This window comes from Cyrtonyx montezumae, unplaced genomic scaffold (genome assembly GCF_038088225.1).
Source record: "Cyrtonyx montezumae isolate F1298 unplaced genomic scaffold, pur_monq_1.0 scaffold_6, whole genome shotgun sequence".
NCBI classification, from domain to species: Eukaryota; Metazoa; Chordata; class Aves; order Galliformes; family Odontophoridae; genus Cyrtonyx; species Cyrtonyx montezumae.
The window spans coordinates 17,442,896-17,469,258 of record NW_027072067.1 but is presented as its reverse complement, the minus strand read 5'-3'; the positions used below and the strand labels follow the sequence as shown (position 1 = coordinate 17,469,258).

The window sequence follows — 26,363 nt, the reverse complement described above, 5'->3', positions numbered from 1 at the left end:
CTGCGCCTGACTTTTTAAAAGCAAGGTTTTATGTCACCCCTTTCAAAAATACACAAAGATTAAGTTCTTCTGCCCATGTCCTTGCCGTTGTGTCAAGACTACACAGCTGGCTCTTGCGGTTCAAATTGAAAACCCTTTTGATACAGAGCTTAATAGAATTTTAGTTTAAGAGCTGCTGTTCAAATGAATAATCTTAGAATCACTGATTTGAGAAAAGGTTTACAAGTCTGGGGATGAAAGCTTTTTAATCTGACCTTTAGAACAGAAATTTCACCAGGATTTCTACTTTACCAGAGAAAAAAGTTTCAGATGTAAACATCTTGCCATTCTCCAAGTCTGCTTCCCCTTTGGAAAATGGTTTAGGTTGGGCTTTATGACTGTGGGCCATAAATAAGGTCCTGCCTGCGCATCCTTACCAAACAGCCCTGCTTAAACCAGACACTGCAGAGACTCATTTAAGAACATAGGCCAGCCCCACTGATGTCAAACATCAGCTTAAGCCTGCAGAAGATGAGTGAATTAGGAGCCAGCAAGAAAAACAGAAATACACGTGGGCAGCTTTCATGTTCCTCCCAAGCTCTCCCCGCTCTTCCTGTCACTCACATCTCTGACCTACGCATACCATCTCTGACTTTGACATCTCTATCTGGATTCTCATATTGAGATGATGTTTAAATCTTGCCAAGCCTTCCTGCCCTTCATCCACCTCACTCGCACTGATTTGTCTATCTGCATGGCTACAATTCCTCCTCAGGCCTTTCCCTTGCATCTCAAAGACTGCGAGAGCTTTTTGTATAGCGTTACAAATGCCGCTGGCCAAAACACAGCTGCAGAAGCCCTGGATCCTGTGCTGTGCTGAGCTCCCTCCTCTCGTGCACCGCAGGAGCTGCTCAGCTCCTCAGGGCATGCTGCCAGCCACTCTGATTCCATCCCCTCCCCAAACAAGCATCAGTGCTTTCTGCCTTTCTGTACAACACACATCTCACTGGGGAACAGAGGCTCTTATAAATATCTGCAAGGTGTCAACTGTTCTCTACCCAAATCAAATTACTCTTCCCTATGATGTTACCAAAAAAAACCACAATAATAATAAAATAAAAAGTTCTCCTTGACTTTGCGTTCCTTTTAATAAAACCTGTCCCTTTACTATCTTCCTACAGGAAATACTTCAAACATTCATTTTGAAGGAAACCTTTTGCCTGATTCAAAACGCTGAGGACTTCAAAAATTTTATTTTATTACTTTAATCTTGAAAACCTGGGTAGACATTTCCCCTAGGGGTGACTTTAACAGAATGAGTTTACTCCCAGATTTTTGGTGGGTTTTTTTTGTGTCTTTTAGCAGAAATAATGCATTATTCACACACACCCTTCCAGCACAGGTGGCTGTGCAGCAGCCACAAAGCAGGACTCTTACCTGCAGCAGGAGGTGCTGCACAGCCCTCTTGCAGTTGGTAACTGAGCACTAATGCAGCAGACACCCTGTGTGTTCCTCCTGGAGCACACCCCGTAGGTTCTTCTTCCTTTGTGAAGCTGGATGAAGGCAAATACAGACCACCAGATAATCCAAAACAGTATTCCTCAAGCTTGCTGACCTTGGAGTTTCCCTTTAGTTGACAGAAACACAAATGAGAAGCTGGTCTTAAAGGCTACCCAGCTGCTCAGCTTGCTTCTGAAAAGGTCCTACATTATGCTAGACAGGGCTACTAATGAAATACTTCTTCATTCTTCTTATCTCCCACTTCTTGTGAACTATAAGGTGGTGGTCACATTTGCATCAAACAAGGAAACTAAAGAGAAGCAATTTTTGACAAACATATCTAAGGCTATGCTGCCCTTCACATGCCAACGTTGACCCCCAGGCTCTGCTTTGCACATGGAAAATAGGAAAGAAAAAAAAACAACAAACCAGTATGAAAGCAGACACCAGGATAAATCTGTTGTACATTGGCTTTGCATCCCAGCAGCAGCAAAGGGATTTCTTGGAAAGACACAGTCTGCCTTTGGGTATGGGCTGCGCTTGACCAGGGTCTCCTGGAACTGCTTTAAATTGGTATCTTCATTTCCAAGCTATTTCATCTGCTGTCAAAATAATAATTTAAATGTACAATTTAATTTCCTGTGCTATTTATGCATCCTTCTAGCTGCCATCAGAATTAAAAAGTGCATATCAGTGATATGCAGAGGTACGGATGTACCCAATGAAGATAGCTGAGCTATAGTATGAAGTTATGCCAAAACTGGACCCCAGTAACATCTACATAACTATTCTATAGCTCATATTCTTTGACTTAGGAAATGAAAACTCTGAAAACTGTTCTGCAAATACAAGCCCACTCAGAGGATTAACACAATCGCTAGGGATGTTAATACTCACAGCTCCGTACTCTCATGGCTTACTTGCATTCTCATTTCAGTCTTCCAAGAGGGAGCCAGGTGTCTGATGACATCCACTGGTTCTGCAATAAGCCAGTGATAAGAAATGAAGGGGCAATGACCTGAAGCCACCCTGCTGGTAGCACAGGGACCTTAAAAGGGCTTCAGGAAGGAGAGCTTGGGGGATTTGGCTGATAAACGGAGCACCATCAGATCCTGCACAAAGCCAAGGAGGAAAAAGGAAGACTTCATCCTCATCTCCCCTCAAGCTTACCACGGGATCTCTGTGCTTTTCCTTATGACCCATCAAGCCTGTAAGAACAGTGCTGGCACTAAATTGAAAGGTGAGAAGTCAGTGTGACCAGTTAAGCCTAAGGTCAACAGATCTCTAACTGTAGCGATATCTACTGGATTTTGAAGTATCCGAATACTCATTGTTTTATTCAGAGCATCAGAGAAAATGATACACCCCTTCTTCCTTCCTTCCAGACCCAGCTGGAGTTTTTCACAGCACCCTGGCATGATTTAGCAAAGACAATCTCCTCAAAACTAGAAAGAGTTCCTGCAACGGCAGAGCTTTCTGCAAGGAAACCTTTCCATCGCTGGACCACATCAAACTGAGATCAACATGGTCCAGGTCAGCATTCAGTCTGACCAAAAACTACACCTGCATTTGGGCCTTAACGATCCAGCCCTCAGTTATCTGAAAAAAAAAAGCATGCTTTGAATCTACGATATTATTTATTTTACACGTCAAAGGTAAAATTAATAGACACTGAGAGGAACAGAACAGACCTGTGCCTTGCTGCACCACACATTTCTAAAGCAGAGTTGAGCCCACAGCTGCGGTCCACCTGGGATCTAAAGCTCCTGAGACAGGTGTCCCCCCCCCGAACATGCTGCCACGTATTTGTCCTATTTATAACCCTTGGGTGGAAACACAGCAGAGAAAAATCCTCTGTTCTACGTTAAGGACCCTGCTACAGCAGATGAAAGTAAAGTAGGTTATATAGCTATCCTCTGTTACGTACTCCCTGTTGGTCCTATTCATCAAAAAGAGAATAAACCCAAAAAAGAAAAGCTTACGCATAGCTTAACCCAGTTTTCTGTCCACCAGAGACTGTGAGGCAAAGGTGCAGAGGTGATGAGCTGACAGTGGCAGCCATGCCTTGCTCAGCTGAGTTCAGGGGCTTTAGCACAGGACACAAACACTCATGCATGGGTAGAAATTCAAAGTGGTTTGCTTGTTCTTTTGTTAAAGAGCACCCTGTGTCACGTGAAGTCCAGCCTTGGGAGCCCTTTGCAGTACCAGTCTCCAACTTTGGATACGACCTTTATTAATTAAAGAATAGTATTTTTTTCATGAAAGGATATTGCAAGAGGAGCCAAGGACTATTTACCTGCACGCAGGAAGAGACATTCTTGAATCAAATTTGTCATAACTAGCCCAAGACGCTATCTGATTGTCTAGGTCATTTAAACATTACATCTCCACAGAAATGGGGTCACCAGAAATAGCTTGTGCCCTTGCTCCTGGGAGCTGTGACACTACTTCTCCACCTGTAAGGGTGCACACATGAAGACAGGAAGGATTTGAAGGCAAGGCTGCAAACCAGCAGGGCAACACGTGAGCCAGGAGTGCACGCAGGCAGCCCAGCTGCAGTCTGTCGCTGGAGAAAACACACGAAGCCCCAACCTCCTCCGCTTCCAGGAGCTTTAAAACACATCATCTTTTCTCAACACCCAGACATTAGTAATGACTGCGGAAATGATTTAATTTGGGTGCCAAATGCCTCGTTCAGCAGAACAGAAGTGCATTAATTCATTGATCAATCAATGCGATTGTTGTCGCGCGTGTTTGTTTAGCCGGGAAGGCACAGATACTTGGGTGCTTTTCTGAAAATGTTTTCCTTATTAATTGTTCTTGAAAGAATTACTTCATTGATCATTTAATCTTCAAAAAGAAAATGAACGCACTTCAGGGCAATGAGAGGGTACAACAGTAAAGAATTTGAGCAGCAATTATAATTTGTTTCTTAGCAACTAATAGCAAAAATTATGGGATTTGCTCGGGTGCAAGATAGAACAGGAATCATTCCAGCAATGGGAATATGGAAAAAAGTCCTTTTCAGTATAATGCTGGGAGTAATTTTCTTTTTCTACCATCGTAGCAAAATTATTTTGGGACAGCAGGTCAAAGCCCCAAAGTATTCTCATTACAACCACATCATTATTGTATTTTCTGCAACCATTTGCACAGCACAGTGCTGAGTCCTATCTGCTAATTCATGCATAACAATTATTTCTGCAGAAACACTTTGATAAAACAAATCCCTTTAATAAAGCGTGGGGAGGAACAGTTTTCAGAAACAATAGTTTGATTCCCTGCAGTTAAGGATACGTTCCTGGTAATAAAGAAGAAAGTTAAAGCTTCTATAAATGGTTTGAACAATTCAATAGCAAGAGAACAAAGACAGTGCTTGGGCTGCTGCCTCGGCCCAGCACCAGAGACAGCCACCTCACATCCCATATACAGCAAGAAGCACATTCAAAACATGAAGTCTTATCTAACACAAGCTTCAGCAAACTGTTTGTCCTGACTGTGCAAAAGAAGACTCTCAGAAAGTGTATTTTTAGCCACGTTTTCAGCCAAGCCAAGAAGCAGGTCCTGGCTGGGAAGAACAATGGAAAGCATTTTTGTCATCCCAGAAGGGATGCTTGGGTGCAAGTTCAGTAACTGTATCTACAACTCCTCAGTCTGTGCCCATGAGCAGGTGGCAAACAGAGCGAATACTTCTGCTGGTACGCAAAGTTTGATTGCTAGAATGAGCAGCACTGACAAAGTGCATCTGCTGCTTGTTTGGAGGAATGCAAGATGTCAGTAAACCAGGAAAGCAAAGCACGTATAAAGGCAAAGGACAGGCAAAATAGAATCACAGACTAACCAGTAAGACACCATTTATGCACAGCTAACACCATTGAGTGCTAGCATCCCATTCTTCAAATTCTCCCACAGCCCATGTAAGCCATCAGGCAGGGCTGCTCCTGGAACAAGTGCCCTTGCACTGGGAACCCCCTAAGAGCTGTGCAACACCTCCAAGCTGTGCCAGAGCCAACGTGGAGCAATGTGCCCATTCATCATTTTCTGAGGGGCATGGTCCCACTCTGGTGCCACTAATAATCAATACAAGTTTTTATCTCCAACTTAAATGGGAGCAAGATCCGGAGTCAGAGCAGAGTGAACAACTTTAATCACATCTGAGTGACTAGATGATCCTGCAGGTCCTTTCCAACCTAATGTACCTATGAACCAGGTGCATCTCTGAGCTGCATCATGAGCTGCACCAGGCATTGCTTCTTACTGACTTCAATGGTATTTCCAAACAAAAAGTACTTACAGCAAATAAAACTGTTGTGCTAAGCCCCACCCCCTATAAATAAATAAATAAATAAATAAATGAAAATAAAAAGCACATAATTTAATCTATTTCATCTGCGTTTTTGTACATCTCTTTGGAAAAGCCATTATTAGGATTCATACTCAGAACTTAAAAGTGTTTTTATTTTCTGAGTGCCAGTACTGGTATAAGCACAGGGTTTAGTGTATCATTATCCATACCCTGTTACTGTGGCACAGCAGATTCCTCCCCCTCTGAAAAATCTTTCTATTTCAGAGACAACCAGAGCAGGGGAAGAAAGAATGTAAAAGCTATATCACAAAGCAAGTACTGGAGGAAAACATTAGCACTTTCATCATCATGAGTTTGGAAACTAAATACATATTTCAGAGATTAGATTGCTGACCCCCCTGACCCAACACGGGAGGCTGAATAGCTGGATTGAGCTTAATCCTCAGTGAAGATGCCGGAAAAGTATGATATAGCTCTCACAGAACGAACAAACATATATTAACCATGCCCCAGGACTGAGAGTTTAACCCACAAGGGCAGAAATAGCTCAAAATCCCAGACCACGGCCTCAGAAGAGCTTGCAGTAACCTTCCTTGGGAGCAAAACAGAGATGATGCCAAAATCACACAACAAGCAAGTCAGGCTGGAAAAACAACACGGACTACAGTCTCTAATAACACAGCTTTCCAGAGCCTAATAGGCAAGGAAAATAATTGGAAAAAAGGACAACATCCTGAGGGAGCCATCTGAGGACAAAGAGGCTTAGCAGGGCTGGAAAGGGCCTTCCCCACACTGTGTTTTAGGTTGTTCCATCCAAAACCTACAGAAGGCAATGCAAAATTGATAGCATTTGAAAATAAATCAAAGAGGGGCAAGCAGCTCTGTTAAGCAGTGCTACTGCATCTGGATATCTTGTACATCAAGGCTGAAAAATGAGCTTTGCTAATCAACATGCCCAGCTTTATTCATTCTTAGAGGCAGAGCTTTTGGAATAAGCTCTGTGTATTCCATAATTTGGCTGATTCTGGCTGCAGTCCCTTTGATTATACACCTCAAAATGATCTACTGTTTGTGAAAGCGTAGAGCCCAGCCTGATAAGTGCTAATGCTTTTTTTTTTATTTAATCCAAATGCTTCTAATCTGATTACACAGTTTTATTATCTAAAAGAAAATTTAAGAATCAAAAATAACAAATTATTATTCAAGATCCCCATCATTAACTTAACAGGAAAAGCTTTACTTTTGAATTCAATCTTAATTAAAAATCAGTAAAAAAAAAAACTTGTATTTGGTCAACTTGAAAACTTGAAAGACTGTTGCCAGATGTATCATTCATCAGGAGAGATAAACGAATGGGAACTTAACAAACGTTCTGTAACTGAAGCAAAACAAAGTGTTAAAGGTTGATGATTTCTTATTTCTCAAACAGAGTTTTCTGTGTTTTCAAGCTCCTGGTCAATCAGTGTATTTAAGCATGCAAGGAAAGCAATGCACTGCACTGCCAGCATCAGGCCCAGCAGCCTGGACTTTGAAGCCTGAGCCCCATGTCTGTGGAGCTGGAATCCTGTACTGGGTCATCCTTACAGGACTGCCTTCTTTAGCATCAGACCCCAGCAAAGATGCTGAGCTCTGAACAGTGAAGCTTCAGAGGATTATCTGAGAGCCTGCAGTGAGCACGTGGGCTCCAGAGAAGCAGACCAACACAATATGAAGCTGTCACCCAACATACTAAACACTGGACTTAGCAGAGTTGCTCATGAGGATGCAGCTCATTAACCATCCACAGTGAAAATGCAACTTCAGTCATTCACAAACACAAGTAGGTCAAAAGCCAGCAGATAATACATTGTAAACTATAGTGGGGAGCATAAGGGTTTGGCTTCACTCAGGGTGACACTTCTCATTACAAATCATCTTTTCATGTTTGTGTGAACTTGCCATTTGTTGGCATCCTTAAACCCGCTCATCCATTCTCTGCCTTTCCCTTTGCAACTAGATGAGAAAAAAAGATGGTTCGTGGTTGCGTGCTATCATTTGCCCACTCTTATGGACTCCAAAAGAGCTTGTCCTAACTTCATATAATGCAGATTCACATTAAGAATTGTGTCTTTTGCTATGCTCAGCTGTAAAGCTGAATTTAACCCAAAATAAATATGACGCAGCCTCTGATTTCCCTTTTACACACACAGGTAGAAATATCACCTGCACGAATCTGTACTTAAATACTGAAACTTAAGTTATGAAAAACATCACAGTCAGTTTTTCTAAACAGCAGAGCCCTTCAGGACGCTTGAAGCATCAGTTCTCCACAGTGGGAGGAATCAATAGTGAGATCCCATTTGCCAGCTACTTCACCAGGTGGTCCCTTCCTCAAGAAAAAAAGACACTACGCTCTGCATACTACGGCTATGTGAACATAAAATGAGACATCTATTCCTCACTCACAGCTCCTCTTTACATTCCAGCTCTTTTCTGCTCCACACCCAGCTCAGACAATGAGAAGCAGGACGGCACTGCTCTCATCCTAGAACGCTGTGGGAAGTGGAGCTGCAGTGCCATTTACTTACAAGCAAACTGAAGCTTTGCTTCTCTGCTAACGATCCTTCCGAATGGGTTTGTTGCTACACACTGGTATGTTCCAGCATCCTGGGTTTTATTGGGATTATTGATCAACAGGTTGCCTTCCACCGCGCTGTAGCGGTAATCCATACTGATGTCAATATTGGTTCCATTTAACTTCCACCTATAGCACAAAATGACAGAAGTTAAGTCCCGCTCACGTTAATAGATATTTGAAAATACAACATGTAGGAAATAACGATTTAAAACATCTTTGACTGACTACTTAAAAAAAAAAAATGCAAGTTTTGTGCACAGTATTGAAATATTCCAGTGTTGAACAGAAAGAGCAATATCCTCGACACGTATTTCAGTCTCTGATATGATTAATGTTTCTGTAGTTGTTGCTGGTGCTGCTGCTCTTCGGAATTAATCATTTTGCAAGAGGAAGTCCCAGAAACAGAATCTTTAAACCGTTCAAACCCACAGAGGCCTCCCTTCCCCTCCTGCCTCAGCTGCCTGTTTGTTTTTCAATTTAAGACAAATTCACTGGCGGATGTTTCCACTAACTGGGGCACTGAGAATTTGCAGCAGCACGCTGCCTCAATTTACAGCAACTGTCGCCCCGCCGCCGTCCGCCTCCCAGCAGCTCCCCCTGCCCAAATGCATGCAGGGAAACACAGAGTATGTTTGCACGAGCAAATCAGCACCGTCTGGTGCATTAAGTAGTCACTTGTGGCAGAAGGCAGCGTGGGGGCTGAGGTCTTATCACCCCGACAGGTTTCAAAGTGGCCTTTTGTTTTGATACAAGGAAGGGTGCTGGGGACACCTCTGTAGGAGTGTGCAAGGGAATAGGGAAGGATGCCACAAACCCAACGGTTGGCCGGGGATTTCCTTTCACTTCACAGTTCAGCTTCACTTTCTTTTCCTCTGAATCCAAGGGGAAGATCACACTGCTGGGCTCCTGCAGGAAAACCGGCCCGTGCAGCATGTTGTCGTCTGTGTGAAAGAGAAGGCAAACGTGAGACTTGCAGCAATCTCCACGCATCAGATGCTGAAATAGTACCTTGGTAGGTTCAGGTACCACGTACCCTATAAAAAGAAGTAGTAACTACAATTGACTTTAGAAAAAAGTATAGCTTTCAAATCCATGGAGTTGTGTATGGACTCAATGTTCACGACAACATTTGCGCACTAAGGAGAGGGCAGATTGAAACTGAACTTGAAATTCGACGAATGGGAACAGGTCTGAGCCCGTGGCCAAAACACAGCTCAATTAAACTCGGGATGTTTAATTTCACCGTGAAAAACTGAAAATGTTTCCCTGTAAATTAAAAAACCCACGTTATCAAATACAGCCATAGAGCACATTGCACAACAATACTGCTTTGGTCACCTCTTACAATCTTATAACCAGCAGAAAACATGCAGAGCAGCCAGATTTGTACCTAACGACAGCAAACACTTCGGGTTTGCAGAGCAGCAGCTGAACACTGAAAGTATGCAAAGGCTTCAAAATACCTAAATGGATTTTTCTTCTCCTGCTATACTGGGCATCCCTCCTGAAAGCAAAATTCCAACAAAAGTGGTAGAATCCAATCAGGGAAAAGCCAAGGAGTTGGTATTTCTGACCCTGGGACACGACAAAACCCATTTTTGTGTAAGATTTCCATGTCAAAAATGTTCCCTGAACTAAAAAGGCTATTAATAAAGGATACGTAATGCATACGTACATTCGAACTCATTTCCTAGGATTGAGATGAAAAAAAGATCAGTGGGCCACATCCAAAATGCTGCTTGTTTCTTTCAAGTATACATTGAAGACCATCAGAAAGCACTAGAAACATATTTCACAAGTACAAGTGATGGCTGACATGAACCCAAAGTGCAGGGAGCTCAAAGGCTCCCACCGTGCTGTGTACCAACACAAGGCAGCCTGAACCTACAGCTTATGGGCTGCTCCGGTGCCATGAGTGCACCTGGGTGGACAAACAGGGAATTGGTGGGTGCAGGAGGTCAGAAGAGAAAGAATATATTAAAAAATGATGGTAGGATGTACAAAAAACAAGAAGGGGAATGAACAGAAGAAGATGTGGACAGCCTGCACACCCTCGGGGCTGGGAGAGCCAGCTGGGTTCGTTAGCAGGTGGAACAATGACCCTTTATTCCATCTTTTCCATCGGATGATTTCAGAGAGGCTCTGCTGGGAAGATTATGATGGGACAACCTCTCCCACGTCTCCTCCTCAGGTACTGCCACAAAAGAGTCTACACGAAGCACAGAGCCATATCACTTGTATTTATCTTTATTTTTAATTATACGTTAACGATCTCTGACTGTGACTTATCTATTATTCAAAACACATTCCACATCATCTCTCACTTTAAATTACACCTGTGTGCAACTTACTGTTGCTGGCAGAAAAAGATAATAATAGCCATAAAGCATAGAGGGCTAGATGATGAAATCCTGACTGGTTTCCAAGACCCAGGGCTGTTCTGCTCCTTAACCAGCTGCACTGATTCATTTGCTGCGAGAGAGAATATTACAATCTGGCCCATAAAGATTATAGCTCCGAGGGCTATATTAATGGGTTTGAAAACAGAAGAATTAAAATACATTTTCATTTTCTAATGGTAAACACAGAAGCTGGCCTGGTGTGGGGCTCCTCGCCTGAAGGAGCTCCATCCCACTGGGGAAGGCATGAGCCAAACCACCCCACGTAACTCAGGGATGTGCTGCACTGCTCGTGTCACCTGTGTCCCTGTGAGCACGCAAGTCACGCCATGCTGTCATTCAGTGTTACTTCAATTAGAACACGTCAATATATATTGCATCACATCGTGCTACAGGTCCGAGCCTCCGATCGGGGGAAAACACACGTTGCATCAAAAAACAGAAGGTTGAGTTGGGAAACACACACCACAAAAGAAAGAGTCCAACCTTCTGACACTCAGTGTGTCCCTCGGCTGCAGGAGTACGGCCTGGTGTCACGGGGGCACTGGTCTTAGGGCACAGCCAAACAGAAGCTCACAAAAGATCACCAAACAAAACCGCTCTCCGAAAATCACGTCGTCTAATGCTGATGCCGTCTAACATCCAATTTTCACATGGCAAGAACACATCTGCCCTCCCCACAGATTGTCCCCACACAGAACAAACCTGGTGTGGTGACTGCTGTGCTTTGAGTGAGGATTGGTGAGAACAGCCATCAGCGTATCAGTAGAGACACGAGGGGAAGAGAACCTTGCCACACCGTGCAGGTAAAATTATTCTGTGTGTCTCCTCTTTCTTCTCTTATTGCTGCTGGTGTATAATCCAGACAAACAAGTCCAAATTTAATCTCATCTGCAGCCTCCCCTCGCTGGAGCCCAATCACAGCCAGCCCAGACCCTGCTGCACTGTGTGAACACAGCTGGGCCCAGCACCTTAGGGAAGGTGAGGATTTGACTCAAAACCACTACATGTTCAGTAATAAATAGAATTAAATAAGTAGAAAATTACAAGTACTGTAATAAATACTGGATAAAAAGGGATCTCCCAAGTTTAGCATCTGCATAGGCAAATGCATTGCTTTAATGCAGTTCTGCAGAATCTAAGTCTTGCTATTCAGACAGCTTCTCATTGTGGATTTCACACAATTTTTATAAAAGTGGCAACATCATTCCCATTGCCTTGAGGTGCTCAGGGACATGCAGCCACGTAGCTCCAATATCCCATTCTCAGCTATCAATGACAAGCATCACTTGACCCAAGAACCTACTGGTGACGAAAGATGGCACTTTCTAAGCTGGCTTCCTGCTTCCCCTCTTCTGTGTTCACCAGGCTCTCCTTGAGGCATCTGACTGACCTGGATGATGATGTCATACACACATACATAGTGAATGAAAGCTTCCCTCGCTCTCTTCAGTTATTACAGCTCACTTTGTGCCTTACAAATTTCAGCAGCTATTCTACAACCTGTGCTGCTCCTTACAGGTTTGTTACTGCCCTGGGAAAGCACAGTAAGGAGCCTTCCTGGGCAAGCTAGCCCTTAAGCCACTCTCCCAGTGACAGAATTTATTTTAATGAGTGACATTTCCTTTGCTCAAGCCCAAGATGAGCTAACCCAGAAGGAGCACTGAGCTGCCTCGAGCTTAGAGAAGCTGCAAACAAGACTGGTTACCAAAAATCTCCTTTTGCCCCTGTCAGATGAAACAAATGTACTGCCACTCTGGTTCTGCCTCCCTCGAGAGAACTGTATGTCTTTCAGTAAGATGTGGGGTATAGGAAATTACAGTAGATTTCATGATATACGCATCACTTTTAAACACACTATGAGGTGCATGCCCATATGCTGTTGGACAGAATGTGATAGATAATTTAGAACATTCTGCTATCCTAGCTTGAAATATATATATTTCCAGTGAATCACGAAGTAGACTGAAAAACAGCAGATCTACTCAAACACATCCCAAATGAAGCAGATCTTCCTGTAACCCTCCATCAGCCCAATGCTCAGTGCCTGTTTTCCTACTGCACTTTCGAGGAACTGAAACATGAAGAGTGTCAGCCGAGGTTAACTCAGATGAACAGGTGAGTCCTTTCTTTCTCTCTCTGAACATTAGGCCCCGGTGATGGATCTCGTTAGCTACACAGAACTGCTTCAGCTTTCATTGAAAGTTACGGCTAATTTGAGAGAAGGTTTAAATGAATATTACACACTGTAGGGAAAGATAATAACTGAAGAGAGAATTTGTGGAGTACATCCAGCATAAATGACAAAAATCCTCTCCCTGTTGGCAGCGGGGGAATTGGGTCCTGCTATGGATGCTGTTTACTCTACAGAGCCACAGGTCGGAATTTTTTTCAAGAAAAAACTGCACTATGGGAAAAGCAACTCCTCAGGACCTGGAAAGTTTCACTTATTTTGTGCTCCTCGCTTCTGCTAATCTCAACTGTACATGCACGTGATGCTAATGGCTTTGGAACATCTGGATGTTTTTAAATCAGGCACTCCCGCTAAGAATAATTCATGTGCCTCAACAAACAAGGCCTGCTTTCAGGCCCTTCCCAAACAAAAGCAACAAAAAATGGGCCTCAAATAGATTTGAGAAGGGAAAGGCATTGGCTTTGCACGCTGGAGCCTGTACCCAGGCTGCCCACCACACCTGTACATGACATGGCTGAGCCACGTATTAAGGAACAAAACCAGTCAGAATAAAGGAAGAAGGAAACACAACAACACAGTCAGGTACTTTCATCACGAGCAAAGGTGGAAGAAGACACAAGGCTCTGTTCTGCCTCATCCTCACCACACACTGAGTGGTGTCTATGCCCCAGCTCACTGCTGTACTGGGTAATGCAGAAAGCTGTGCTAGGCAGTTGACGTGTGACAGGCAGGAGCCTGATGGCCGAGTTCAACAGCAGTGTCAGGTACTCCTCCGAGACGTAATGAAACCGTAACAATCCGGAGGATCCCCAACGCTCAGACGACGGGAAGAAATGAATCTCTGCTCTTGTAAAAGCAGGCACAGGACTGCGCTGGAATTTGAAATGGGGACAAAGCAGAGCCCACGACTCCATTTACGGGTGACCCAAATGCCTGGGGCACTGTGAATCACAGCAAGGTTAAACGCATCCACCCCAGCACTGAGCGTGGGGTCCATCAATTACGGGAGGTCAGGGCCAGCCCGAGCAGCTGCTTCTGCCCAGCCCTGCGGAGCCTGGAATTGGTCTCCAAACCTTCCCAGCCTGCACTGCAGCAGCACTGATTTCCCCTCTTTAAATGCCAGATGATTAATTATACCGAATGCCTAAAACATTTGATTTGTGGAGTGCTAACTTGCTACCTGCTCCATACATGCCAAAGCAGCGTGTTTGCCTCGTGCTTTGCCTACCGGGTCTAGACGCCCTGGTGCAGCGTAACGCGCGCCTTGTCCTACAACAAAAACCTCATTTAATGGAATGTAATTGGTGTTATCTTCGTAAGTCAACAGCGTGATTGTAATCACAGATGTTCTATTCTGTATATGACAAAAAGGAATTTATCTCCGCTGCTGCAGAAAATCACCAATTCCTTCAGCGAGCAGCCTTCCCTGAGTCATCACAGCTGACATCAGGAGAATAAACTGATAAACTCACCCTGCTCTGCTGAGGTGGCGTTGGCCCAGGATGGTGCTCTGAGTAATTAGAACAACAACATGGGCACCTCAGCCGTAGGATCGGTTACAAAAGATAACACAGAGCCTGCTGTGTGCTCCAGTGCTGAAATAGGAGAAATCACCAAAGGGATGCTTCCGAGAGACGCTTTTAAATGCATAAGCAACAAACAATCTTGTTGTAATGTTTTGTAAGTTAAGATCCAGCCCTGATGAAATCAGACAGCGCTGTTCTATATCCAACCACAGAATCAAGGGACCAAACGGGAAATTAAAATGCTCGTGTTATTGTTAACACCACAGAGCTGTTGCTACTGTTGGGCAGTAATAAAAAATGCATGCGTTTCTTATTAAAAGAACAAAGACCCACGTTCTGATTTTAAGAAATGAATTAACAAACTTTTGTGCATGTTCTGAACAACGGCTGCGTAACACTTGTATGTCAAACAGTCGTTGGAAATACGTAAACCAAGATGGAATGACCAAGAAAATGATCATAAACAGTTCATCCCTGTAGATTTAACTAAGGGATTTAACACGAATGATCCTTGCAGGCCACACACAGTTATCACAGAGCTGTGCTGTGGCCAGGAGTACATCCATCACGATGACACCAGCTCATCACCAACCGAGCCCCACCAAAACCCAGCATTCAGCCCCCAGAAACCTTTTCCTCCGTCATTTTCATTATGTTCCCATAAGACCATTGCTATAACAACGCAAATATCTGACCTAAATCTCCCCTTTTCTAGTTTAGAACCATTCCCCCTGGTCCTATCACTATCAGACTGTGTGTAACGTCTGTCCCCCTGCTGTCTGGCCAAGCCTTGGCACAGATGCCATTGTGAGTACAAAGCTGCTCCAACTGCACTCCATCCTCCTTCCAAGGACAACAGATTCCACCAGAGCCAGGTGTTTCCTGCAGATCTATTTGTGGACACGGCATTATAAATGTTTCAAAGGTCTGTTCTAATGAGCTATTGATTTATTAGTAAAATTGGTGATATTGATATAATTGCCTCCTTCCAAGAAGAACTCACATCGTTATTCTAAGACTTTCAGTTGAGTATGACAGGTACTATAAAGTGGATATTAAACAAAAAAAAAGCTCAAGTACTATGTCTGCATGCATATTTCAATTTAAAAGCATATTTCCTATCCTCGGCATCTCCTTGAACTTTAGTATATTGTATTAATTTGTATAATAAGGAAGGTAGGTAGAAAGCAGGATAACAGATCCTCCCTGCCCCAACAGCAGGCAGTAAGATGCTACAGAATACTCACATTGAAAAGTCCTGGAGTCTGAGAAAGGAGAAGTCCCTGGAGCAATAACCTATAATCTCTGCATCATCTATTGCTTGAAAAACAAAGACAACTCTGGCATCACATGCCAGCTCCGCATCGATCACGGAGCCCAACTCTGCGGAAACATCCAAGGTGAAAGGAGCTCTGCACACCACCTCAAGGTGAAGCCTGGTGTTCTCCGTGCAGGTGAAAGTCCACCAGGCTTTGTCAGAAGGAAAGCCGACCCCTGCCAGCTCTTAGCCAGCTATTTACAGAGCGGTTTAGGCAGTTCTCAAATATTTGCAAATGAGCAGCTCGAGCTGCCAGCGCCTTGTGGGCAGTGCTGGTGGGGAATCGTGCTGGCAGGCATGGGAACCTAGTTCTCACTGTGTCACTGGTCAGAAAACACTGCATGGTGCTTGGTTTGTCAGCAGGGCACTGTAAATCTGTTTGTTCTGGGTCACAGGCACACATTTTGCAGTGATGGCAAGGAAACGCAGCACTGTGCACACAGGGGTGCATTGGGATGGCTTCAGCTCCACGGCCAGCTCCTCCAGCAGTGATGAGGAGGCGTGCAGCAGCACGGAGCTGCTGTGTGAGATGTTTAAACCACGCTGGCTCTAACTTTTGAGTGTAGAGCCACGTTTTTCCATGGCTCACGCCGGAGCTCCTGCGCTGCAGCGCACACAGCCTCTGGCTCTGTAACCTCAGCCTTGGCAGGTTGCTCCACCAGCACAGCTCGACTCTCTCATTTCTTTAAAGGAACTCCTTCAAGCCAACCGGGCTGCAAGACTGGTCAAAAGAGATCAGAGAAGTGCAAAAGCTCCACCTATCTCATTACAGCATATAACTAACACAGCAGTCCGTGCCAGGAGAAACTTGCCCTGGCTCTGGCTTTTCAAGAACAAAGCATTACTATTTGGAAGAATGAGGGATGCCTCTCTGGGACTTCTGTGAATTGCCTGTCCTCTTGAGACACCCCACTGCCCAGCATCATGGTGCTGAGCCATGCATGCACAAACCTCATAGGATTTCCCACTGCTGCCAAAGCAGTAAAGTGTTTAATCCCCTAAACAGGATCCAGTGTTTAATCCCCAGGTAGTTACGTTCTGTAAATGGATTTAAGGCGTTTGAAGTCTGCTGGTGGGACACCAGCCTGGCACCTCAGCCGGTGTAAACCTCCATCACTCCACTGCAGTCGGTGGAACAGCACCAACTCAGGGCATGTTTGAGGAGCTGCCCCTCAAGTTTTGTGGGTGGTTTTTTTTTTTCCAATTTTTAATTTTTACCTATTATTTTTTTAATTTATCTGCAACTCTCAGTGGAGCAGGTACAAAAGGCTCTGCAGTGCTCACACAGAGACGTCTGAACACAAACACAGGGTCCCGTGCAAATCTAGCGTTAACATCAGCACGGCAGAATGCCAAACTGAGAGCAGCTGAAATCAGGCTCCTGGAGTTCGACCGATAGAAATCAGAAGAGCAACCAGGAGCACGATTTGTGCAATCTGCCCACTGGTATTACGCCCTTTTAATTTTTAAAAAATGTTATGAACTTTAAGTAACGCAGCAGGGATGAAAAATCAGTAATAGCTGTCAAAACTCTGACTTCATGACTTCTTACATCAGGATGTAGCACCTTCAGAAACCTCTCTGACTGACGGTGTTTGCAAGCAAAATCTTTTCTCTGTCTGGTATTAACACTGCCAGACTGCACTTTCAGGCACTTCTCACTTCTCTACAGAAGTGTGGTAGGATAGCAGGATGGCCTCAGTGCCAAAGGGGAACTCAGGCCTCAACCCCAAGGCAGATTCTGGAAGAAAATCTCCTTTTTAATGTGCTTCTTACAGCAGGAGGGAACTGCCCCCTGAAGCGCAGACCTTAATGCAATATAAGGACATCAAAGAGCGACAGCTACCAAAGAACTCTAAAGATCAACATTAAGTTTTTGCTGCTTATTGAGAATCCTAGATCTTCACATGGAGCAAACAAATGCTTCAAGCACACTATGTGAAACAGAGTGACTTGAGATTGACTACTTCAAATGAGACCTCGACCTGCTGGAAATAACAGCTCCTACCAACAACTGGCCAACAGTCAGCATCACTGTGACAGGTAGCACTACACCTACCAAAGCATCAACAGCCTTTCCAGCAACAGAAGGTCCAAGCAGAGGGCTTACATGAGTGCAAATAGCACAGATGTGTCTGAATGCAGGTGGCACAGCCGAGCTCTGGTAGAGGGGGTGATCTTAGCACTGAGGGGCATGGCAGACAAACACAATAATTGCATCCCGAGAGGATCTAGAGCTGGCAGTCCCCCCAAGGAGGCTCTTATTTTCATGTTAGAAAGAGGACATTAGGAAAAGCTCCAACACTGCAGTAAAATGATCACAGTAACAAAAGGACAAATTAAATATCAACCAGGAGAGCAAGCAGTTGAATGGAAGGGAGATGAAGTGTTTCTTTAAGAGAAAGTCACCTGACCGAGGCCTATTACTTTACAATCACGAGTGGATTTATTTTATTGCTCAATGAGAAATTATATATTTCGCTGTTTGGATGTGATCCAGTGCAATGAATCAGTCAGTACATCATGCCTGCTCAAACTGCACCAGCAGGTCACCCAAACCTTCATAACAGCTACAGATTAGAGCTCCAGTGCAAACTAATCAATGCTATCTTATGCTGTATTTTAATGGAAATCACCTCAAACATCAGGAAGACGCCAAAAGAGCTGATATCATTACTCTCAGCAGCACTGGCAACTGGAAGACAACCAGGGCTAGGAAAGTTTTCGTTTTGGTTTGGTTTTGGATGCTGGGTCTGGGAGGTTGGTTGGTTTTTTTTTTGTAAAAAAGTCAGAAGTTAAAAGTGAGAAAACCAACAAAAATCATATCATTTCATTCTAGTGAAGGGAAGGCTTAATGGGTAATCGAAATAATGTGCACTGCTTCAGCAGTCCTTTCATTACAATTACAGAAATAATGGGTTTCTCGCTTTTGAAAATTAAGGATTATAGTGGATTGAGAACTGCACTACAAAGAGCCTTCTGACTGGGTCTGCTGGTGCCTCACTGGCAACCAGAGACTGCTGCAAGTCCTCGAAGGGCTGCCAACCTGCCCCTGCCAATGCACGGTGTGCATCTCTGCCATGCTGGAAATACAGAATGGACTTCAGTGGTGACCAACCCAATCGAAGGCCATGAGACTTGGCAGGAGCTCCGCAGTTCAAAGAATGCACTTGAGCTATGCAATGAAAAATTAGAAGAATATAATTTATACATAAGCTATTGTAGTGCAGTTGTATGAATGAAAGTACAACCCTGTATTTAGAACAGGAATTAACTGCACAGCAGTCGAGCTGTTAAAATAATGTGTTAAATGCTGACTTTGCTGGCACTTTAGAAGGTTTTTGGTCCTTGCAATTAACATCTTCTAATTGAATAGATTTGTCCCTATATTAAATTAACTACCAATTAATCACTCCGTCCTCCAATGAACAAACTTGGAGCTGGTAAGATTTTTGTTTGCTTGTTAGCACTGCTACAATTTCAGCTTCCTTTACCCTTTGAACTTCTGTGCAAACTTTTTCTTAACTCAACTCAGCACAGATGCACCATTAATCTCTCCCAACCAAGCAAAAGCGTGCTGCCCTATTGCCACAGCAGCACAACGCTGTTTACCTCTGGGAAAGAATTGAAGGCATATCAGTACTAAAGAGCAAACATTAACTATGGTACAAAGAGACTGCTCTTACAAGTGCAATAACGCAGTATTACCCTTAAATACTGATCACTTTCCCCCTGTTGGGTCTGTCCTGAGGACAGTGGCATGCACCTCTCCTGCTGCCGCCGCAGCCTCCGCTCCAGCACCAATTCACAAAAGCCAAACCTCTTTAGAACCAAAATAAATACTAATCTTAAATTCAATGTACCCTGACAGCAAATAAGTTTGCTGTGCTTACTTCAGCATGAATAAAAAGCCCGCAAGGAGACTCCTACATAAGAGTATATTTACAAGTTCCATTACCCACTGGAGAGATTGATGTAATAAACCTATAATAAAAAGCCTCATGTTATGGATTTCTCTAATGTTTCTTATCAAACAGCCTGTATTATCTTGGCTTGTGTATTCAATTTAAAATAGGTTTTCAATAAGTGCCTCAGAGCTAGAGGTCATTCTCACTTAGTTCCCTGCCACGTGGGGATGTGCGCTGTCTTTTCCTGCCCTTAGAATCTAAAAGCTGTTTGCAGCTTGCTCAAGTGCAGTTTACAAAGTAGGCAGACAGAGAGATTAGAGAGAATAAGCAAGGGAATATATTATCTGTACATCTATTCATAGCACGTAGACTTAGCCAAGGCTGCCGGGGCACGGGCTCCCTTCCGCAGTTTATTATGGAGGAGGAAGTTGTAGCTGCTTCCTCACGAGACAACCAGCACGCGGGGACTGGTTGCCACTGGTTGGCAGCCACCAGTTGTACCCTTCTCTGTATTTTGGGGCTGCAGCACAGTGAGATGTGCACGGACAGAGAAGGGAACTCCCGGAGAGTTTCCAAGGTTTTCCGTATCAACCACTTGCCATGGCTTCCTTCCTTGCAATCAAATCCTCTTTCATGAACTGCCCCGTAACAATAAAAGGCCACAAGTCCGGGCCCTCATTTTTACACAGAATGAAAGAAAGTGGAGTTTTTCAAGAACATTTTATACCTCCAAGGGCAACGACCTCCGGCAGATTGTTAACAAAACCCCCACATGGGGTATACGTATGCACTCGGACACTCTCACCCTGCTGAACTGAAGACAAACCCTCGCACACAGCGCGAGCACGCTGCCTTCTCTGCTGTTAAATGCTGACTGTTGTGCCCTGCTAATAGCCACGAAGCACTGCAAGCTCTGAGCAAGTGTCTTAAAAAGCCTGAATTCACAACGCGTTCGCTTTGGTCAGCTCAAAGAGACATTTATTGCTTCCATAACACAGGTTACTTTTCTTTCGATTGCTTTTCCCGTGTTATTCAATAGCCTCGAAAAGGACCAACCTTTAACACAACATCCCGTACAAATTATAGCAAAGCAGAATTCGAATCCTCGCTCGTTTAAGTGTTATTTTTACTACTAATGTGAATCCAACCCTAACAAATTAAAACAGGAAGAATTAATTGGATATGCAAATGAGATTATTCAGTATATAAATCTAATTACATACCAATTTGCTTTAACAGCATGAAAAGCTAAAAAAAAAATAAGGTTCTTTGTAAATTGATTGTTTTCAACAACCACCTGTAGCACAGCAAGCAGAAAGGCTCTGCATTAGAGCTGCCCGTTGTCAGCAATGCTAAGGTGATGCTTGGCAAAGATCTGTGCTGCATGGCACCCTGCTTGCTCCTCTGGTTTACCAAATGGCTTTATGAGTTTTCAAACATGCACTCAACCAATCCTGGCCTCAGCTCTCCCCAGCAAGGGACAGATGCGAACAAAAAGGGCTGATTAGGGAAACAACACGTGCACAGCAGGCACTCAAGCCCCCGTTCAGGTTTCTCTGTCACCTTTAGGAAACAAAAGGGGAAAAAAACAATGAGCAGAGCAGCAAAGTGCAGGGAGGAAAGATTTCTCCAGGGGACAAATAAAAAGCAAACCTTAATTTTGAGTGCTTTGTGCACAAGAACCAAATTACACAGATAAACAACCGACTTCTTTGACCAACTTCGTGTCAGTAAGAGTCAAAATTATTAATGAGATTATTGGGACTGATTAAGATACAGAACAGCTGGCACCATAATTAGTGCCCACCATGGCATTTCTGATAGAAGACCCATCCACTTGCTTCCACAGCCTCTGTGCTGAATTTTGTCTCAGATTCACAAATTGGGTCTCTAAAACTATGTGAAATAAACAGAATTAAAACTACAAGGAAATGTTCCGTGTTCTCACTCTAATATCAAGCAAGTATTGAGACTGCCTTATCAAAAGCACAGAGCTGATAGAGAAAATTAATCAGAACCATTAAGGTTGGAAAAGTCCACTGAGAACATCAACTCCAGCTGCCAGCCCATCACCACCCAAGTGCCCCACACGAAATCTGTACTCTGAATTAGATGTATATTACAACATACTTAGAAATGTTTTTAATAAGTAAATTAAGGCCATATATGGTCAAGGGATTAAGTGTTTTCATGAGAAAAAGCCCTTAGAAGTGACTGAGGACAACGGGTCGGCCCAAAGACCGTGTGATCATCCAGACTGCGCTGCACAGAGCATCTCTGGCTCCCCTTCTGCTTTCCCACACATCATCAATTTGGTGCAGTTATGCTTATCTTCACATGCATTTTGAGACTGTATTGATAATGAAGGATAGCTCGAGGTAAGTGTTACGCAGCTACAAAGTCTGTTACTAAACTCCCATGGTCTGGCTAATACATTTTTCATGTAAGTACAGACTGGATACCCATACAGTACAGTGAAACTAATACATTTTTTATTGCCTTAAATGCTTCATGGGCAGCTGCACAGTAACTAAGGAATTTACATGAGACCTGAAGTCCCCCGAAGCAACATAAACAGTCTGTGCACTCCTACATTTTCTTGTTCCCAAAGTACAGTGATTGCAAGGGACAAAGTCCTCCCCCTGAACAGCATCACTGTGCCTTCCTCTGTGTTCTCAAGTACTGCTGAGCAAAGAAGCTGCCCCAACTTCACTATTTTCTCCCATTTTCCACACTTTTCCAGTGCAGCACACACTGGGGACAGTGGGGAGAAAAAAAATTCAGTGGGGCTGAACCCTGGCGGCTGCCTTTTATTTACTTTTTTTTTTTTTTTAAGCAATGTTATGACATCTATCAAATTGCATAAAATTCTTGCTAACTTTAATAATACTGTCTCCACGTGTCCTTTTGTAAGCACTTTTAAGCAGCAAAAAGAGAATGCCTAAACTTAAAAAGGATAAGACACGGTGGTAAAGCTTTACTGGCAATGGATGCTGCAATAAGGAAAGTTAAATTACAAAAGAAGCACCGAATGCCTTTGTGATGAGTTTAAACACAACACCTTGCTGGAGCTGTGAACTCTGCTGCTGACTCCAGTGTGTAAAACCTCACGGGCTAACAGCCTCTCACAGATCAATCCTGCAAAACACTGACAGGCACGTTTTGCTTATATCACTGAGAAAATCCAACGCCATAAGCACATTTTGTACGCAGCAAGCATGTTTCAGAACCAGCACAGCCACACTGGAGCAGAAACCCTGAGTCTGACAGCTGTCAGAGTGAACTGAAAGCGTGACCTCAAAGAAAACTTTAAAAGTTTGACTCAAAAACAATTAGAAAAATGAGAAACGCGGTTAATTGAACTGCTACTGCCTGCAGCGATGCCACCAGAACATTGGAAGGAATAACTACTGCTACTCCAAAGCTGTATTGGCACAAGATGCAGATGCTGGCAGCTGCAGACTGGCATGCCCTCAGCCACAAGCTCTAGCAGCCCTGTCCACAGTTTCTTCATCTTCACGGATCTTCTGTGTCATTTCTGTTCACCATTTAGTCTGAGAAGACACGCAGCAGCTTGACCCAGCAATTCAGCACTGAACTACCACTAGGGCAGTGCCACCTCCCACAGACAAAGCCCTGGGTTCTATGAATGAGCTCTAAATCCTTCAGCACAAGCACATCCAAGTGTGTCCCTTCTTGCACCCTGCAGGGGCTTAATTAATGTGACTAATGCCTGTCAAACCTCATTCTTTCATGATGAGGGAGACAATCATATGCTTTGCCTCACACTGAGACGCGCTGTCTGCAATACCTGTTCGCATCCATTTACATTAAAAAAAAAAAAAAAGAAAAAAAGGAGACAGTTGTAGGCTTTAAACGTGGTTTGGATGACGAAGCTGCAGCTAAAGCTGAGCTCAGAATGGCTCCTTTTAGCAGCATTTGGTGGCTCAGTGCCTTGAGCTTGCAATGCAAGCCCAGTGCACTCCCACTGCTTTGCTCTCCTCACCGCCACATGGGGCAAAGCTCCTGCAATGTCTGTAATTCATCATTCACATAGGGCTCCTGCAGCCAGAGCTATAGAAGAAGACAAGTTTGTAAACAAACATCCATCACGGCTGCTTGCTCACGCTTGTATTTTCTTGCCCTTTCACCCTTCTTTGCTTATTTTCTTCTGATAAATACGGCTGTGGTTGAGTAACCATCACCTCGTGCTGCACTGCCTTCGGAACCAAAAGGGGTGCTGACTAATTACAGGATTATACAGCTATTTGTGCCCAGTAGGAAAGATTTAGCTCACAGAGAAATACTGAAACCATACAAAAGGACCACTGGCACTGACCCACAGCACCACGGTGCCAAATGTTTGACGCGCACATTGGTGCCAACACCACGGAGCAAACTCAACATTTACCTGCATGGCTGGAGCGATGAGCAATTACAAACTCACGTTACAAAAGCACTTCCTAGTTCTGAAGAGCTTGTGAGACAAGCATATTAAATGAGCAATAAAACGCAACTTAATAGGGTCGCTGTTAAATTAGTTTCAATTATCAAACCCCATTTTAACCAAATGAATACCTGGCTTCCCTCCAGGATGCACATAATTTACACAGAAAAGTGCTGGGTTCTCCCCCTTCCTGCTAATCAATGACTTGTCACTGCTTCACTTTTTGTTAGGGAATAAATACCGTATTCACTACTGAGTGCATGAACAAACAAAAAAATAAAAAAGAGAAAACAAAACATGCAAGTTCAAAGAAATGCAGTTTAAATTAAAAAAAAGAAAAAAAGAGCCAACTGTTAAACTTTTGATGAAGCAAAGTCAATATTATTAGATTTTGGAAACCTCTATAGAGATTGTTTTCTAGTTAGTTGTCTGAAGAGTGTTTTCAGGGCTTTCTAACAACTAAGAAAAGACCAAGAGAGCCTTTTATACTCTCAGATGCCTACATTTCTTCCTCTGGATATGGTCACAGAGTATTTACTCATCGAGCATGAAGGTTGGAGACCTTTCCAGTGGTCTCCTTCAGGCATCGGATCTGCATTTGGCACTCAGGGGCCCACAAACCCGTGACAAACCCATGAGGTGAAGGATCATGATAGTTCAAATTATTGTCACATCGCAACTGGGACGTCAGCAGGAGAGCTTAGAAATGGACGACACTGACGTTTGTTCCATAGGCAATTCTCCTTATGAGGGACAGCGTATTTAAAAAGAAACTTAAGGTAGATTATCTGACACCAAGAATTGTGCAGCAGTTTTTCGGGAGCCAAGGAAGCGTGTTTCTCATTTTCATTCCACCCATGGATCCAGCTGTCTCCAAACCTTTTTTTTTATCTTGCTGTCTTCTGCCTCACCCCCTGCCTCTGCATCTCAGAAAGCCCAGCCATCAGCCTGTCTTCTTTCAAGTCCCTCTTCAAATGTTGTCTAGTAAAGCCCACACAGCACGAACCTAGAGAAAATGCCATTTCACATGGATCATCCTAAAAACGGAAGGAGAGTGAGTGCTACAGGAATAAAGCTTGATCTGGCTCTCAGTGAGCGTTTCATCTCCTCTGCTCACACAGATGGGAAGCTTTCAGGGCAGAAATAATTTATTCCTCCAAGTCTCACAGAACACCCATTGTAATATTTGTCTTCTGCAAGTAAAAAGAAAAATAGCATTTTGAACTTTGCTGGGGATCTTTTTTGCATTCATGGAATATTTAGATGGCATGAGTTAAACGATGGCAGGGCAGATATCCCAGCAACAATCAAGAGGAAGCCATCCAAATCACGCTCTACTCAACAAGTTTGAACAAATCTCCTTATAAATACACTTTTCAACTACTCAGTATGAGCATGGGACGTTTTACACGTGACAAATTCTGTTAAAGCAGATGCACTTTTCACAGGTTTAATCTCAGAAAAGTGGAATTAAGACACATCAAAATATTAAGATAGATTTATTTTTCATACGTTTACTGACACCTGGGAAGTTTAATTAAGTTGAAAGTCACCAACTTCAGCTGAAGATGGCTGGATGGTTAATTAGTTGCCTGTCTAATTGATTATCAACTTCTGCAGTACTCGATTATAAATGGTTGTAATGCTTGCTTTGCTTCACAGCCTAATTAATGGGATATAGACTATTTAACAATCACGTGTTGGTTTGATTATGAAGTTAAATACATGAATTTTACTGCTAAATAACAACTCAAACACAAAGAAAGACAAATGGAAACACTGTAGTGACAACGTGCAAGATCTTGTTTTATAGTTTGCAAAACTTTTCTAAAACTTGTGATAAGGAGTCCACATAGCCCACCACAAATGCTGCCACAGCATTTGATAAATGTTCCCAATAAACCAGCATTAAATAATATTCCCATCAGTGAGCTGTGCTATAACATTCTGTGCTCTAGTCATTAAAAACAGCACTCATGGCAAACAACTCACTTTCCATGGACCAACTCGCAGCACAGACTCTTCTGCAAGAGCCCAAAAGCATCCACACTTCTGAACTGCTCAAACACTGCAGGACGTGGAAGCCTGGGGACAATCAGAGCCCAACGTGCAGTACTGTGAGACCCCACAGAACCATGCAGGTATCACAAGGAGCCTCCCTTTCTGCTG

The 26,363-nt window shown here is 43.6% G+C and overlaps 1 protein-coding gene across 3 annotated transcripts in view; it reads right to left on the bottom strand.

Moving 5' to 3' along the window:
• LOC136056980 (contactin-4) overlaps window positions 1-26,363 on the bottom strand; it is a 247,937-nt gene that overhangs the window by 83,750 nt on the left and 137,824 nt on the right. For all 3 annotated transcript variants that reach the window (XM_065749412.1, XM_065749411.1, XM_065749413.1), the window contains exons 4-5: window positions 9,217-9,343; window positions 8,353-8,528 (exon numbers count right to left, since the gene is read on the bottom strand). In XM_065749412.1, the coding sequence (XP_065605484.1) occupies window positions 8,353-8,528; window positions 9,217-9,343 (303 nt within the window). The remainder of the gene's footprint in view (window positions 1-8,352; window positions 8,529-9,216; window positions 9,344-26,363) is intronic.